At 41.8% G+C, this 16,192-nt stretch overlaps 1 protein-coding gene and 1 long non-coding RNA gene across 2 annotated transcripts in view; one reads left to right on the forward strand and one right to left on the reverse strand.

The window, feature by feature from the left end:
• Window positions 1-14,256, forward strand: part of LOC149322827 (uncharacterized) — a 38,518-nt gene extending 24,262 nt beyond the window's left edge. The window contains exons 3-4 of the long non-coding RNA XR_016272161.1: window positions 403-478; window positions 14,171-14,256. This is a non-coding gene — a long non-coding RNA (uncharacterized LOC149322827). The remainder of the gene's footprint in view (window positions 1-402; window positions 479-14,170) is intronic.
• Window positions 1-16,192, reverse strand: part of NDUFB11 (NADH:ubiquinone oxidoreductase subunit B11) — a 50,775-nt gene that overhangs the window by 13,551 nt on the left and 21,032 nt on the right. Inside the window, exon 2 of the mRNA XM_089483575.1 lies at window positions 2,581-2,711. Coding sequence (XP_089339701.1) covers window positions 2,581-2,711 — 131 coding nt within the window. The remainder of the gene's footprint in view (window positions 1-2,580; window positions 2,712-16,192) is intronic.

The raw sequence follows: 16,192 nt of genomic DNA on the forward strand, positions 1-16,192 counted from the left end.
CTTTGCACTCATCTCAGCTAGGAGTGACAATGCTCCTTCTGTTCAGCACTTGCAGAGAATGGAAGCAAATGGAAAATGTGTGCAAGGTGCAAGTTTCACCACCTTTCTGCAGGGTTTGACTTGTTCAGAGCAATGGACAAGCTCAGAAAGCGGACTGGATAGGAACTGAAGGCAACAGACATGTGTGTATCAAATGCAACATGCTAGGTTTTAACTTGGAGCCATGATTGCAGCTCTTTGTTGGATGGAGGAAAGTGCTTTGACAGCCTTCTATCACTCACATCCACCTACATTTCTTAAAGAACTCAGACCTATAGCGAACAGTGGATTTAGGGCCTTTGGTTATATATCTCTAATTGCCTCCATCTCTTTATTAAACCCTTTCCTCTGGTTTCCCTAAAGCAGGATTCCTGCATCACCTAAAAAAGGACAGAAAAGGTGGCAACAGTTCCAAAACACTGATGGAAAGCAGAGTCAGGTAGGCGATTGAGTCTACAATCTGATGTGTTCTGGATTACATTATCCTTTTCAGGAAAATATCTCCAAACAAAATTCTCATTAAATTACTGCAAATTATTGAAGGTGATCAGCAATATCTAATGCTTCCTACATTTAATTTCCCTTTGATTTCTCATCCACAATCATGTATACGTATAAACATATTTGAAATTTGGGACAACATTGCATGAGCTGATGAACTGGGCTAGTCCATAAACTCTCATGCCAAAAACCATTAAGGTGCTTCTGCTGCATTTCTCAGCCATTGGTTGCTTCCACTTCAGCTCCCAGAAACACCAGTCAGCATGATCTATGGTGAGGATTGTGGAAACTGAAGTCCAAAACATCTGGAGAAACAAACCCCCTGTGCTAGAGGGGGCTTCAATGTTTTAGTCATATGCAAATATCAAGAAGCCCAAGTGCAGATTCAAATCCTGCATGCAGATATAAAATCCTGCCTCTCCCATTTAGAAGGCTCATTAAAAAAACATTCACAACAAGAGGACTTAGATGTGCCTAAATCATTAATATAACAGCAATGTTTCAGGCTGGGGAAAAGTGCAAGGACAATTGTATCTCACTAGAGAGTGTTAACATTCTTTCCAAGTATGCTGAAGGCCACTCTCCAAGTTAAATGTACATGGATAGGCTCTTGTAATATTTTAAGGAAGCTTTGATTCTCTCTTTATCCCCCAAGAGATACCTTCCCTGAAGAAGGGCTACATTACTCCAAATGGATTGGAATATCAAGATATTTGGTTCAACACATCTTCTGTGAATACCTAATAGTATATTTTGTACTGTCATTTCATGCTTTGGTTTACTACAAAAGTACCACCATATCTAATAGTATGCTTGCTATCACCATTGCAGAGATGCCATTGAGAGTTACTCCTCTCATATAAATTCTTCAAGATAGAGTACAGAATGTTGTTTTATATATTAACCATTAAGACAGAGGCCCGTAAACCTCTGTCCTGTACATGGAGGGCTGCAGACAAATTCCGATGTTTCTGTGGGCCCCAATCCTCCATCTACCATGAATGCAAATTGCACTATCTCTGATCTCTGACCAGAGATAGCAAGTACATTTCATTCCTGGCTTTGTTCCTCCTCCACTTTCTCTTCCTGGGATTGGAAGGAAAGAGTTTTGTTCCTTCTTTCTCTTCCTCACTCAAGTAAAAGGGAGGAAGAACAGGCTCTTCTTTGCAAATAAATTCTGAAATTCCAGGTGGAAAAAATCCTTCTTTTGCTTTGCTGAGGGCCAACGACTGTTGGGGTCATGGTATTGCCCACAGACACAATCTAGATTACAGCAGGCTGCTGAAAACCCTCCAGCCCTCCCCCCCAAGTAGATCCCCACCCCTGCATTACACTTTTCTTCTTTCCAAGGCCACTGGCTTTCCAGTGTGGCCCTATAAGAGAGAAGGGCATATCATATTAGCAGTTCAGCATGGCCATGCCAGTCAACAGGTGTTTATGGTGTGTAAGAGCAATGCTACGGTAAAGGAAATACCGAGAAAGCACCAAAGACCTTATAAGTGACAAGAAGGAGAGGACTCATGGTTTACAAATTACAGGTACTGATAGAATATTCTTAGGAGCTAATGCTTTTCTCCCAAGATGCCAAGAATGGCCATGAGAAGCAATTTTTTAATTTTTTTTAAACTAGCTCAAGAAAATATAATTATGCAAAAGAAAATTTCAAATATTAAAAAAAAAACAGGGGCGGTATTGGGGGACCCGATAAAACAGCTTTTACAGTATGTGGCCTGCAGGTCACACTTTCCCTACCACCGTTCTAAGGAAATGGACAATTAGAAAAGGAAATGTCTGGTGACCTGAGAAGGGTTTTGGCAATAGGGGAGAGAGATATGAGGCAGTTAGCTTCATGAGAAAGCAGGATGAGAATAAGGAGCATAGAGCAAAACTACTATAATGAAAGATGTCACAGGGCAAGTTAGAAGTGCAGAGCTGTTAAATTGGTGAAGACAACTGCCTACCTGCCCCTACTATCTGGCCCAAGTGTCATGCTGTGTGAGAGAGTACAAGTAGACATGGAATTTCACTAATGAACCTTACCCATGATCTGGCAGATAATGTAAAAAGGTGGCGCCCAAGACGATAACAACAGAGACACCAAAGAAGAAGGCAATGCGCATATTCCACAGATCGACGACAGGATCTGGGTCGAAGCCATGGTAATCTGGATTCTGAAAGGACAAAACATAAATCAAATTTAGCATAGCAGGAGGAGAGGCGAAGTTCTCTTAATCCAGCATTTAAGTTGCTGTGACATTATTCTTTGAATTCAGCCTTGCACAATCTATTCCAAACTCTGTCCTAAATGCTCTGAGACTACTTGAAAGTGGTTAATTTGCTCTACCAACAGAGCTAATTCTATAATTGTCTTTTTAAAAAATCAGATCCTATTCCTCCTTTTTCCCTATTTAGAAAAGCAATCATTTCCTTTTCTAAATTCCCATCCTTGTGCCAGGCTTGTGCAGTAAGTAATCTCAGCCATCTTCAGCCCTACTTTTCTGCCTGCTCCCATCCTCGCCATACAACTAACCAGTGCAAAAGCTGTTAGCTATTCCTTCAAGATGTCTTTTGAGACTTGGGAGAATTCAAATACAGAACAGGCAAGAGATGGAGCAGAAAAACCTGGAAGACGTTGGTTACTACAGGAGCACAACTTACTCTTTTCCCCCTTGCCTTCTGCGTTCTACTTATTTCAGCATTGTTTGCTACTAAGCAGAGTGGACTTTATATTAAGTGGAAGAGCTTGGAAAAGTTTTTTTTTTGGGGGGGGACTGTAATTTCTCCAGCCTGATCAACATGTAAGCATATCAAGCATCTCTGTGGCCACTAGTAATCTTGCAAATCTCCTTTAAAAAGTAGGCAGCAAATATGTTGTTAAAAATAATAATACAAGAAATGGTTTAGACCTAGAATAATGTGGCTTCTGGGTACAGTCCCACTCCATGTAACTTTTTCTGTAGCATTCAACAAGCCAGAAGCTACTTTGATAACCCTGAAAAATGAAAAAGAAAAGACAGCTCTGCCAAAAAACAAAAACAAAATCTGAGTGTGCCAATAGAATATACTGGTGGAAACTGACCACAAATGTATGTAATTTAAATTGTTTTTGTTGTAGTGTGTTTTAAAATGTTTTTTATTTGTGAGCTGCCCCTTTCCGGAAGAAAGGTGGCATAAAAATGAAATAAATAAATAAAAACAAAGAGGATGGGGATGAAAAACAGCATTAAGCCTGGAATTCAACAGCTCTCTGGACCAGACTTGTGTGTGTTTGTGCAATGGACATAGGATTCTCTCACAGAAATATGAGATCAAGAATCTTTATTCCAAGCTGCTTATGATGTGACTGATTCTGAATTTCCAGGCAGGAGGGCATCTTCCTTTCTGCCCCAAATATGAACACAGCCCTTCATCTCCAACACTCAGACTCAGTTTGTGTCTAGCCTGCCCTTCAAGCTATAAAGGGGTCAGATCTGTCTGGCATCACCAACCCAAAGCAGCACAGAGGATTCTTGAGGAGACATGCGTGCCCCCCAGCGGCTTCTTCAGTGGCAAACCAAGAGGAGGCCAACACTCTGCTGAGAGGAGAGGCAGACACAGCACTAAAAGCTAGACACAAAGCACAGAGAGGGACAATGCAATGCACCATTCAAAAAGCTTAACACAACCTGGAGCAGTCTTGCCAGAATCAGAAGTCAACAGCAAGACCAAAGGAAGTACTGTTTAATGAAAAGACATCCAAGAGCTCATGCCTTTCTGGCACACACACACACACACACACACACACACACACACACCTATATGTCTTGAGCCAGAAAAGTGGAAACTGACTGCAAAGACTCAGTGGACACAGAAGACAACATCTTCAGAGAGCTCTTCACCAATCAAAAGATGAGATTAAAAGCAAGACCAGTCAGGGCTGGCAGATGTAAAGTCAACATTTCTAGGCATTACCACAACATTCGCAGGGAGAAAGTAATTCCAGCTCCCCAGAAATTTCCTGCTTCTGCGGCAAACAAGTTGCTGACTTATAGTGTAAATTTTGGTTTACTAAACCCTGAACATGATTTCAGGGATGGTTCAGCAGCATTTCAGATTTTGCTCCATTCATTTATTTTAATGTTATTCATTTATTATTTCATTTATATCCTGCCTTTCTGCTTATACAGATCCAAAGCAGCTCATAAGCATTTTATTAAAACAGGGTACAGTTAGAAAAAATTATTCATACAAATGTTTTTTTTTTAAAAAAATGACAGTTCAATTAAAAAAAAATACAAGGATTCATTAACCATTAACAAGGTGTATGAAAATTGATACACACTCATCTTGGTATTCTCTTTAGGTGAAGCAAATAAAACAGAGAGACAGAGAGCACATTTATTTAGATAGCACTTCAAATATATCACCTCCATAACCCATGTGGGGCAGGGTTGCAAGAGTAAGCTAGCCAGGACTACATGACACAGGAAAATTAGAATCAAGTAAGTATGAAGCCACACACTGTTTCCAATTTAAGAGAATCAGTGCCTAAAATATGGAGGAATCAAGTGGTGTACTTCACCAACATCCAATGTAGATCTGACTAATTGAAATAAGATACTTCCTGGACCTTGAGAAAGTCACACTCTCTCAGCCTCAGAGGGAGACAAAGGCAAACTCCTCTGAACAAATTTTAGCATGATAGGTTTTCCTTAGGATTATCATAAATTTTGTGCCTCCAAACAATTTGAAGGCACACACAACAACAACAACAACAACAAATGAGCTGGAGCATGTACGTCCAGTCTACTAAGCTATACTAACAGCACTGAAATGTTGGGTTCACTCTCTTTCCTCCTTTCACCCCATAACAAAAGGGAAGGAGAAAGCTTGCACATAAGGAAATTTCAGAGAGCTAACAAAATCAGTAGATATGTGACCTCAATAGTCTGTTGTTTGGTTCCAGGCACTAGGACTCTGAAGGACAAATCTGAGAGCTTGAATGAGAGCAACCTTTCAAAAGATCAAATGGCTCCAACAACAGTCCAGGTTGCCTACACATTCACACATGCATGCAAGCATACACTCCTTCTTTACAGCCTCCTTGAAACTATACAGAAACTGACAAGACATCTCCACAGACATGCTGACCCTAATGATCTTGAGGATGGTGGTAGTGGTCTTTGTGGTAGAGAGATGTTCACTTGGTGAGACGACCCATGCAGGTACCTGGAGCCTGTATGCTCCATGTCATCATACTGTCCTCCCTCTGCCCTCTCACGGCAGGGCTTAATTATTCTTTCGCCTACTTGCTGGTTGAGGCTGAGTCACAGCAGGATTTCAGATACAACTGCCCCTCCTCTCTTTTCATATCCAAAGAGCTATATTTGCAATGGACCTCTCCTCCCCAAATCTTTTAAAGCAGAGCAGTGACAATCCAAAAATTGATACGACAGATATATAAAGGAAGGAAACGTCTTTGAAGACAACTTTGTTGCTTCTTGGTGGTGAAGGGCAGCTGGTCACACTGTCTGGTCAGTCTTCATCATTTCTTCCAAACAGGTCTTTGCACTTCCTACTCCAGATCAGGTACAATCATAAGAGGAGGGGGAGACAGAGAACCCACGGCCATCCTGTCCTGTGATGGGGGTAAAGACTGGAAAGGAGGTAGAATGAGGAGAAAGCAGGGAAGTAAAATATTCTGGAAGTACACCAAGGGATCTGAGGACCAGTGTGGTACATTGGTTGAGCGTTGGACTATGACTTTGGAAATCAGAGTTGAAATCCCTCCTCAACCATGAAAGCCCACTGGGTTACCTTCAGCAAGTCACACACTCTCAGTCTCACTAGCAAACCTGCTTTGAACAAATTTTGCCAAGAAAACCCTGTGATGCCTTAGGGTCACCACAGTCAGAAACAACTTGAAGGCACACAACACATACACACAGCAAGGAACATTTTAAAAGTTACAAGCTGTGTTTTTGAAAGAAAAGAATAAAACTAATTCCAAAATCATTACTTTTTCCTAATAATGTTGCTGGTGACTTCCACATTCAGCCTCTTAGATGGACTATGAGCACCATGCCTTCCCCTGTGTCAAAAGGACAATCCAGTATCATAGAAAACTACATGCCCCATTACCAGTATGGCCAGGTGTTACCTGCAGGGCCATCCAAAAAGGTGGATGCCTTTATTTGATTTGTCTTAAGAGCACCAAAGCTCAAGTTAGCAAAAAGTTAATACTGGCTGTTCTTGAAGTTCTGGTCCTGAGTCACAGGCATGCTATTCTGAACTGCAGTCCTCTCAGGAGTAATAAAACAGTATACTTCACATGCTCAGACGTATCCAATGTATCAAATGTCCCAGTGCATCCAGGAATGATCACTCACTTGGTATTAAAGTCTCAGAGAAACTTATATCTGTAGGACCACATACTGACTAGCTTGGATTAAGGATACAACATGGAAGATATAAATGAACTGGAGGGAGAGGGGTACTGTTTCCTCCCAGCCACCCCAGTACAGAAACGTCTGAGCAATGCTTTCATCTGCACCCACTTTCTGTCCCAATCTCTTGCAATGACCCATGGTAGAGGAAGCCACTCTGTGTTGGTGTTCCCCTCAGGCAAGGCAGCAGTTTCAGGTCACTATGATTTATTAAAGAGCATGAGCAGCTTTGCTGCCACTTAAATATTTAAATAGCCTTTGTACTGAGAGAAAAAACACACACACAGCCACAAACACACACGGAAATACACAAAGACAGGGCTAGCAGGTGCTCCAGAAAGCACAGCTGATGCTGCCTCAAGACTGGGGTTCGATAAGTGGGTGGGAAAGGGAGGTACAGGCAACCAGGCAAACACTCCCTCCTGCTGCTTCCAGCAGCTGCTTCTGCTACCCATCTCAAGACCAGCGCAGGCCTTCAAGTTTCCTGCCTTCTAAGGATAGAGACCTTTTAGATCAGTGGTTCCCAACCTGTAGGTCGGGACCCCTTTGGGGGTCGAATGACTCTTTCATGGGGGTCGCCTAAGACCATTGGAAAACACCTATTTAATTACAGTTATGAAGTATTCGCTTCCGGGCGCAATATAAGGTGTTGGTGTTGACCTATAAAGCCCTAAATGGCTTGGGCCCAGGATACCTGAAGGACCACCTCTCCCCATACATTCCGCCCCGCACCCTCAGAACATCTGGGCAGCAATTACTTAGGGTTCCCGGGGCGAGGTTTGTCTCCACCACCAGGAGGACATTTTCCATTGCCGCCCCGGCCCTTTGGAACACGCTGCCCATAGAGCTCCACTCAGCTACCTCCCTGGCCCAATTTAGACAGGATTTAAAGACCTTCCTGTTTGGAATTGCATTCCCTGACTAAGGTTTTTTAGGCCTCCTTCCGCCGCACTGGCAACGGGATTGGCTAAACTGGGGCCTTTTGTTTTTATGTTTTATGTAATTATTGTATGATTTTAATGTTTATTGTTGATTGTATTTTTAATTGCTGTAAACCGCCCTGATCTGATGGAAGGGCGGTATATAAATAAAAATTTTATTATTTATTTATTTTATTAAGTAGCAACGAAAATAATTTCATGGGTTTGGGTCACCACAACATGAGGAACTGTATTAAAGGGTCGTGGCATTAGGAAGGTTGGGAACCACGGTTTTAGATCAATGACCCACCATCTCCCTCCCAGAGAAGACAGGCAGCAAGCACTGCATCTGGACATGGGTCTGGCAGACCTTGGAGATGGAGGACCTCTTTGCCCTGGCTCAGCCTCCACAATTATTTGCAGCCCATTAAATAGAACGGAGTCTATCAGTGATGTATGGGAGCTTGTAGGGGTTTGTACTGCTTGCCTAGGATTGCAAAAACAAACAAGCAATTTTAAAAAGGTGAGGGGCTAACACCCAAGCACCCTCTGATACTTGGCTAGCAGCCACTAACTCATTTGGAAGGATCTGAAGTTGTGCAGGGCTGTCTTACAATATTTGAGAATGCCCTCTTCACTTTCCTATACAAAACCATGTTATCTCAGCCTAATCATTTGCACAGAGTAGGGCAAAGAGAAAATGACAAAGCCTGTGTGCACCACCCTGGCCTTCTTGGGGGAAAAGAAAAGAAAAGCAGTAAGTGAAATCAATAAAAACCAGAGTCAAGCCTCAAGCACATGCTGCAAGACCTAGGAAGGAGGTTGACCTTGGCCCAGGCTCTTAATGGACACAAGTTTTTAAACATTAGTTCGTCCAATCATATGGCTTAATTTAACATGCATTTTCAAGAATTGTAAATCCACCCTCAAAATGTCTCGTTTCACTAAACTGGGGGTTGCGTCAAAACATAATAGGGATTGCACCCTTCAATTATACTGCCTGGTTCTAAGGAAACAAAGAAAGAAAAGTTTTTCTCTCCTCCTCCACCATCACTATTTAAATATATGGGGTGGGGGGTGGGTGGGATGAGATTCTAGCACAACTAAGGAACAACAGAGACCACCAGTCAGACTCCCAATTCTAATCAAGGAAGGGCTGGAGTCCCTCACCTTCCCTTGGCTTAGACTTTTGTAGGACACTCACATACAACTACTATTAAAATCCAAGGAGGAGGAAAAAGAGAGACTGGCCGCATTTTAAAGATGTTGCCATTGTTATAATAGGATTCCCTAGCACTGCTGAATATTTCTCGTCCAGGGTTTCTTTTCCAGGAGCATAAGCATCCTGCGCACAAAGTCATTAGCCATATATTTGGTGGCAAGACAGTGAGGGATTGGGGGAGATCAGAGGTGGGACTATAGGAGCTCTGCACAGAGCCTTGACCTGCTTTCCGCTTCTGAACCCAACTTTCTGGCAGGCATCAAGATTGCAGGCTCAGAGGCGGGGGTGTCAGTCATGACAACCTGTCAGTGAAGGCTGATTATTCCATTATTGGCAAGTCTCTCACAGCACCTGACCCACCCCCCTACTTGAAGCTGGCATGTACAACGCCCCCCCCCCCCAGCACTGAATGTGTCAATGCTGCTGCAGTAGCGATTCCTCCATTGTTCATGGAGTTTTGCTGTTAAGGGGTGCCTGCCCTCATCCAAATGCTTGCTTTGAGAAGATGCTGTTCTTGGGATTGTTCCAAAGGGTATCCAACCCAGTTCCTCAGCACAGAAGCTGTGCCAGAAGGGCAGAGAAGAGGGCTATTGGGGGCAGGAGTAGAAAATGAGGTGTAGTTTCATTGCAAAGAAAGAGGTGAGCCACAACTACACTGTGGTCCAGGACACACTGTTGTTACATCAGACTAAAAAGTTTTTTCCTGAACTGTAGTTCTTCCTATTTGGAGGGTGTGTGTGAGAGTGGCTCCCCGAAGACCTCTTCACATTTTACTAGCTCACCTCCCCCTCACTTTTACAGATTGAACACTGCTGGTGCTCAATGTATCTGCTGAGAGCAACTCAAAGGCCGAAGCTGCATGGCATTTGCCACTTCAATCTACAAAACTTGCAGCACTTTGAAAACTCAGCATTCAGTCTGTTTCAAAAAAAGACAGAAACTGTCATCAAGCATGGCTGCAAAAGAATATCTGTATACACAAAATGACAGTCTAGAATCTAAAAAGAAATGGAAAGGATTTCAGTACTGTGCCTGGACAGATATTCTTCTCCCAAGGTTACTATTCAGTCCTTAATGGCTAGCTCCTCTACAGTACAAAAAGGCAAAGGGAATTATTGTTGTGTGCCTTCAAGTTTTTCCCCACTTAGAGCTACCCTTCTTGTCATGATTTGGACAGAAAGTGTTTGCCTTTGCATTCCTCTGAGGCTGAGAGAATGTAAGTTACCCAACGTCACCTAATGGGCTTCCATGGCTAAGAGGGGATTTGCGCCCTGGCCTCCAGAGTCCAACACTCAAAGTCCAACACTCAAAGCACTACACCACACTAATTCTCACAAAGGGAATAACCACTGCTAAATTATTCTATGCTATCATTGGTTTTAATTCATTTAAGGCCTAATTCACACAACTGTCATCTTGGCCTCAGAGGGAGCAATCAGGCAGACCCAGCAACATCGGGGACTGCCTGAAGGATGAGACTTCTCCCGCTTTAACTATCACCTTGTGTTTTGTATTTTATTACAATTTTTACTGTACACCGCTATGATCATTGCGGAATAGCGGTCTATAAATAAAACATATTATTATTATTATTATTATTATTATTATTATTTTACATATGGCAATGATAGGTGGGAATTCACAGACATGAAGAACAGCTTTGTGAATTCTTCCTAATGCATGTGGAGACATCTTGGAAAGTCTTTGGCTTGGGTTAAAGAACATTTGTGTGAAACTAGCTTTAACAAGCAGAGTAAGCTATGAAAGGCAAAATGCTTAGAATACACATTGAGAACATAACAATAAAAGAGAGAACTGTAGGAACTATGGCTCACTGAGAATTAACAGCAGCTGGTGGAGGCTATCTGTATGTAATAAGCCATGGTTCCCAGTCTTATTGTTATGCCTGAACACGCCAATATGGAGTCATTAGTGTATTTAATGAGTCACAATGACACATTTTGTCCCTTTATGGTACAAGACTTGCATATTATTTTTGCCACAGAACACATATATCAATGCCCAAATCAGTGCATGAAATTATTAAAGGGGTGTGTGTGTGTGAATATTTTTAATAAAAAAAAATGTTTTCAAAATTTGGGGAGCTTTCAAAAACAACCCCAGGGGTTTGCAAGGAGCTTGTGGGCCTCACTTTCCCCACCTGTGGCTTAAAGCAATCATACACACATGTACATATATACATCTATTCTGAAGTAAGCTGTGTTGAGTTCAATGGAATTTTCTCCTAATTAAGTGGGTATAGGATTGCAGTAACAGTTTGTTCTTCAGAGAAAGCCTTGCTTAAAAAGCCAGTGGTTTTAAGATTATTCTTCTGAGGGTGTGTTATTGTACTAGAGGCGGGAAAGTAAAGGGACTCAAAAGAAATCTAGTGGCATTTTAAAGTTCTCTTTCTTCAGAAGAGTCCTAATACCAAGGTTTTTAAATTTTGAATATTTACTTTGAAACAGTTAAAGCAGATGCATCCTGAAAAAGTTATTAATGGCAGCCCGACAATCTTAATTTCCATAATCTGCTTCCCTCTCCTTTTCTCAGACTGATGTATTACTCTTGATATACTACACTCTCCCACATCTCTGCACCTAACGCTGCCTACCACCTTTACTTCTAAGGCAGTGCCATCATGACACAGGGCAGTACGTGGGTTACAGGGGATGACCAGCTGGAACTGCCTGACCAGATTTGCTGCTTTTGACAGCCGAGCAAGCTGTTCTTGTGGTTCACTTGCATTTGCCTTCCACGTTTGATCTCCTGTTGCCAGCCCTTATCAGAGTGACTCTTGCATATTTTGCCCATTGGAAGGCGCACAGTGAACTGGAACTGGCGTCTGGAGTCTCTGAGTGCAGCCAGACTTTGCTTGGGAAGCCTTGCGTGCTGCAATGTGCCATGCGTGATTTCAATCCGCCTCTGCCCTGCAGTCAGTCAGTAAGTCGGTCCCAGAAATGGATGCATTTTCTCAACATCAATGACCAAACTGAATAAAACCTGTCTCCATGCATCCACTACTTTAGGATGTAACAGCTAGATGTGAGGGTGACTGGGGGAGCAGGGAGAGGAAGGAGAGAGGAAGCTTAATCAAGCTCATATCTGTGGTTGTATTCCTTCACATGTTTTTGCAAAAAGGAAAACTAAAATTCCATACATAGTTGCAAATAAACAGCCACACAATAAAATTGGTGCATGCTGTGTATGAGCAGCATACAGTTTCAGTCTCACAGAAAGATTCAGAAGTTTTAACATTCCTTGGGGAGAAGTGACATGGCAGCATCAAGGGAAAAGTATCATTGGGGAGGTCATGAAGGAGAAATGGTTGCCAACACCACAGGGATGTATTTAGAAGTGGGGCAAAATGAGGGGATTGTCCCACAATCAGAATTTTACCCCCCAAATGAAATTTTCCTCCAGTCCCCAAATTTCTAGCATTGCAGAGTGAGACAATGAGTATCAGTCATACCCAGAACTCTTATATTTGCTGTGTTCACATTTCCTTGATCACTTTGCCTGCTTTTTGCTTTGTCTGCCTAAAATGCATTTCTAAATGCTCAACTGAAATTTTAAACTATTGCAATGCTCAAAATTTGGGGAGTGAAGACAACATTCATGAGGGGGCAGAATGCTTGTTTGAGAGGGTGCTGCCTTCCTTCTGCCCCCTTCCTGGTAGCTACACTCCTGCAGCACCACATAAGGCACATTGGTCTCATATGCAGGATGCCCAATGTAAGCAGATGCTCAATGGAACCTCTCTAAAAGACAAACTCACTTATTTAAAACACAAAAATGTATGTTATTCAGAACTCAAAACTCTACATATGGTATTGCTCACAGATGGCTTCCATGCTCATTTGTGCATATTTACATATTCCAGTTGCCTGCCAACTTATGATGACTCTATAAATTTCATATGGTTTTCTCAGACAAGGATTACAGTGATCCCTCTGTATTGATGAGCTAGCCATCCACGGATTTGTGAATCCATAGATGGCCCAGCCCATTATTGTCAAAGGCGGTGCATGCAGGTAGCTGCACCAATGTGCCCAAACACACATTGGCATCCATTGAAGGTAATGGAATTGGAGGTCCCACATTTTTTTGGCATCCATAAGAGGGTCCGGAACTGAATCCCTGTCGATACAGAGGGCCAGCTGTACTCAAAAGTGGTTTTGCCAGTTTTTTCCTCTGAAATATAGTCTACATCACCTACATCACATTGGTGGTCTCCCATCAAAGTGCTAGCCAGGGCTGTCCCTGCTTAGCTTCCAAGATTAGATGAGATCTGGGGGCCTTTAGGATATTTAGGCAATGGCCTATCCATTTGACTGTCTGCAAATCACCATCCTAGTGGGCAAGAGTAGCACCTGTGTGCAGAAATAGGAAAGTCAACAATTCTTCCTGTGGTCTGGATTGATCCTACCATGGTCCTGCTACATAGCTGGACTAGGAATGAACTCACCTCAAACCAGCCATTCATAGCAATGTTTGTTCCCCTCCAAAATGTCAAAACACACAGCAACAAAAGGTGTGGCTACTTATACCCACTAGGCTTAAGGCTAATCTCCCACTTTTGTTCAGCAGAATTTAGGTATACAGGTTGAGTTTTGTCAAAGCAGAACTTTATTTTTTTTTTAAAAAAATGTAGGGCACAACAGATTTATTTGCACCTTCACAAAAATGTGTCAATATGCCTATATTTATACCCTTTAACAGCCTTTTATAGTTTTTCCTTTCCATTCCCCAATGATTAATTTGGCAGAGGAGGCCTCTAGGATTTGGCTCCTCCTGTTTTTGCTTGGCAGGTGCATTGCCATCTTTCTTTTTTATCACTGTCATTACAGGTGAAAACACTGTTACTTCCAAATCCATTACATTATCCTCAAAGTGTGGGCTGACCAATTTTATCTTGAACAATGTCATTCCAGAAGTATATAAAGACCACTTTTCTATAAAAGGGTTTTCTTGTTTTCAACTGTCTCAGCCTGTTTAAATTAATTTCTCATATATGTCAGATCTCATGCTTTGCTTTTCCATTCCATCTGCTTCTCCCCCAGTTATTAGGAATCCCTGAGCAGAGCGGTTGATGACATGGTGACTTGGAGGTCTTTCATTCATGGGATCACCATAAGTCAAAGTGGACTTGACAGCAGTTATTATTATTAACCTTTATTTATAAAGCACTGTAAATTTACACAGTTAACAACAACAGCATTTGTAAAAGCGTTAATAAATGTACAATTCTAAATCTTGTGATGTGACTGCCTCCTTTTCCACCCTTATTTCAGAAGCACAAAGCTGTCACATGAGGGAAAGGGAAAAGATGCAGAAGCTGGAGTCAACATGCCCAACTTCCCACAGGGAAGAAGGCAGATTCCAACAGTTGGAAAGGGTAGAAAGAATATGTATCTTTCTTCTCTGTGTCTAAGGAGAGCCTCTTTCTACATAGAGCAGAAAACACTACAAAAGGCAGATTTACAATGCGAATATCTCTGGCCCTTAAATACAGTATTATGGTTCTAAGGCAGGTATTTTACCATCTGTTGAATCTTTACTTGCAACGATTTCAGCATATTTTAACTCCTGTGGTATGGATGGTTGTTTTCATCCATGTGATTTATATGGTACATTTTGTGCTGGTTATTGTGCTTTTAAAAAGAAAAAAAAATACATACCAGATTTTTATTGCACTATGTTTACAACTTTTTGTTACAATTTTTATAACTCGTAGAGAATCTGTACTACAGGTATTTCATGAATCAAGGATGGAGACAGTGTACCTCTCCGGTTTCCCCAAGAGCACCTTGAAACCTGAAGTATACAAATTGGAGGGTAGGGAAGTTTTCCATTGCCAATCAACCCAAATGCCAGCCAGTAAAACAGCAAACTATAACTCTTGGATAGGAGATTTACCTTTAATTCATACATTCTATCCACAACCCTGAAATAAGAACAGACATCCATCACAATTCTCAGATGGCATGGCCCACTGGGAGGAGAGCTTCTGTTCCCCACTCCTGTAATAAAACTTAATTAAATTAAATAAAACCTCTATGGCAAAGGGTAATTATTATTTTTAAAAAGATCTTTGCCCTTTCAAGGTGGTGTGTGTGCATGCCTTCAAGTTGCCTGTGGACCCACAGCAACCCCATGAATTTCATAGGGTTTTCTTTGGCAAGAATTACTCAAAGGCGGTTTTCCCCATCCCACTACAGCACTTGGTATTAATTGGTGGTCTCCCATCCAAGTACTAACCAGGGCTGAGCCTGCTTAGCTTCCAATTTCAGATGGGATCTGGTGCCTTTGGGTTATTTAGGGTGTGGTTAACCAAATTAGAAAAACATGAATTAAAATGAAACATGAACAGCAGCAGCAGCCACACAAGTGTTTAAAATACAAGCATGCCACGGTGGGTTTTATATTGAGCATGTGCATTTCCTTTTAACTTTCATTATATTTTTATATCGTTTTTTTGGTGATTTTAACTGTTTTAAATTTTATCATGATGTTTTTTAAATCTGTGAGCTGCCTTGGGACCCTTCAGGGAGAAAGGGGGCATATAAATGAAATATAAATAAATTAATATTTTTTTTAAAAAATCAAAACCATTTGAAGGCACCTCATTTGCATGAGTTTGGAAACTAAGAAGGGCCAGACCTGATTAATACTTGGATGGGGGATCACCAAGAAATACCAGGTGCTGTGGGTCAAGTTTCAGAGGGAGGATATGGCAAACCACTCCTGAGTATTTCTTGCCTAAGAAAACCCTATGGAATTCACTGTGTTGCCATAAGTTGATATGAAGGCTCATACACACATATGCATGAATGCACACACACACACTGACTAGAATAAATGTATCTTCCAGGTGTTTCTTTTTAAGAAGCCAAGGGAGATTAGACCACACATTCAGTGTAGAACCTTCACTGACAATGCCACCTTCCCAGCAAATTGTTGTAACTGCTGGATAACAAGATTAGTTAGCATCAGGGTGTATACATAACTTTTGTGCAGGCTCACACAGATCTGGCCAGTCCTTTCACGTAACATGGTCTAAAACCATTTACAGAACTAAAGGC

The sequence above is a fragment of the Sceloporus occidentalis genome, unplaced genomic scaffold (genome assembly GCF_023333645.1).
Source record: "Sceloporus occidentalis isolate IW3139 unplaced genomic scaffold, rSceOcc1.0.p SCAF_1, whole genome shotgun sequence".
Lineage (NCBI taxonomy): Eukaryota > Metazoa > Chordata > Lepidosauria > Squamata > Phrynosomatidae > Sceloporus > Sceloporus occidentalis.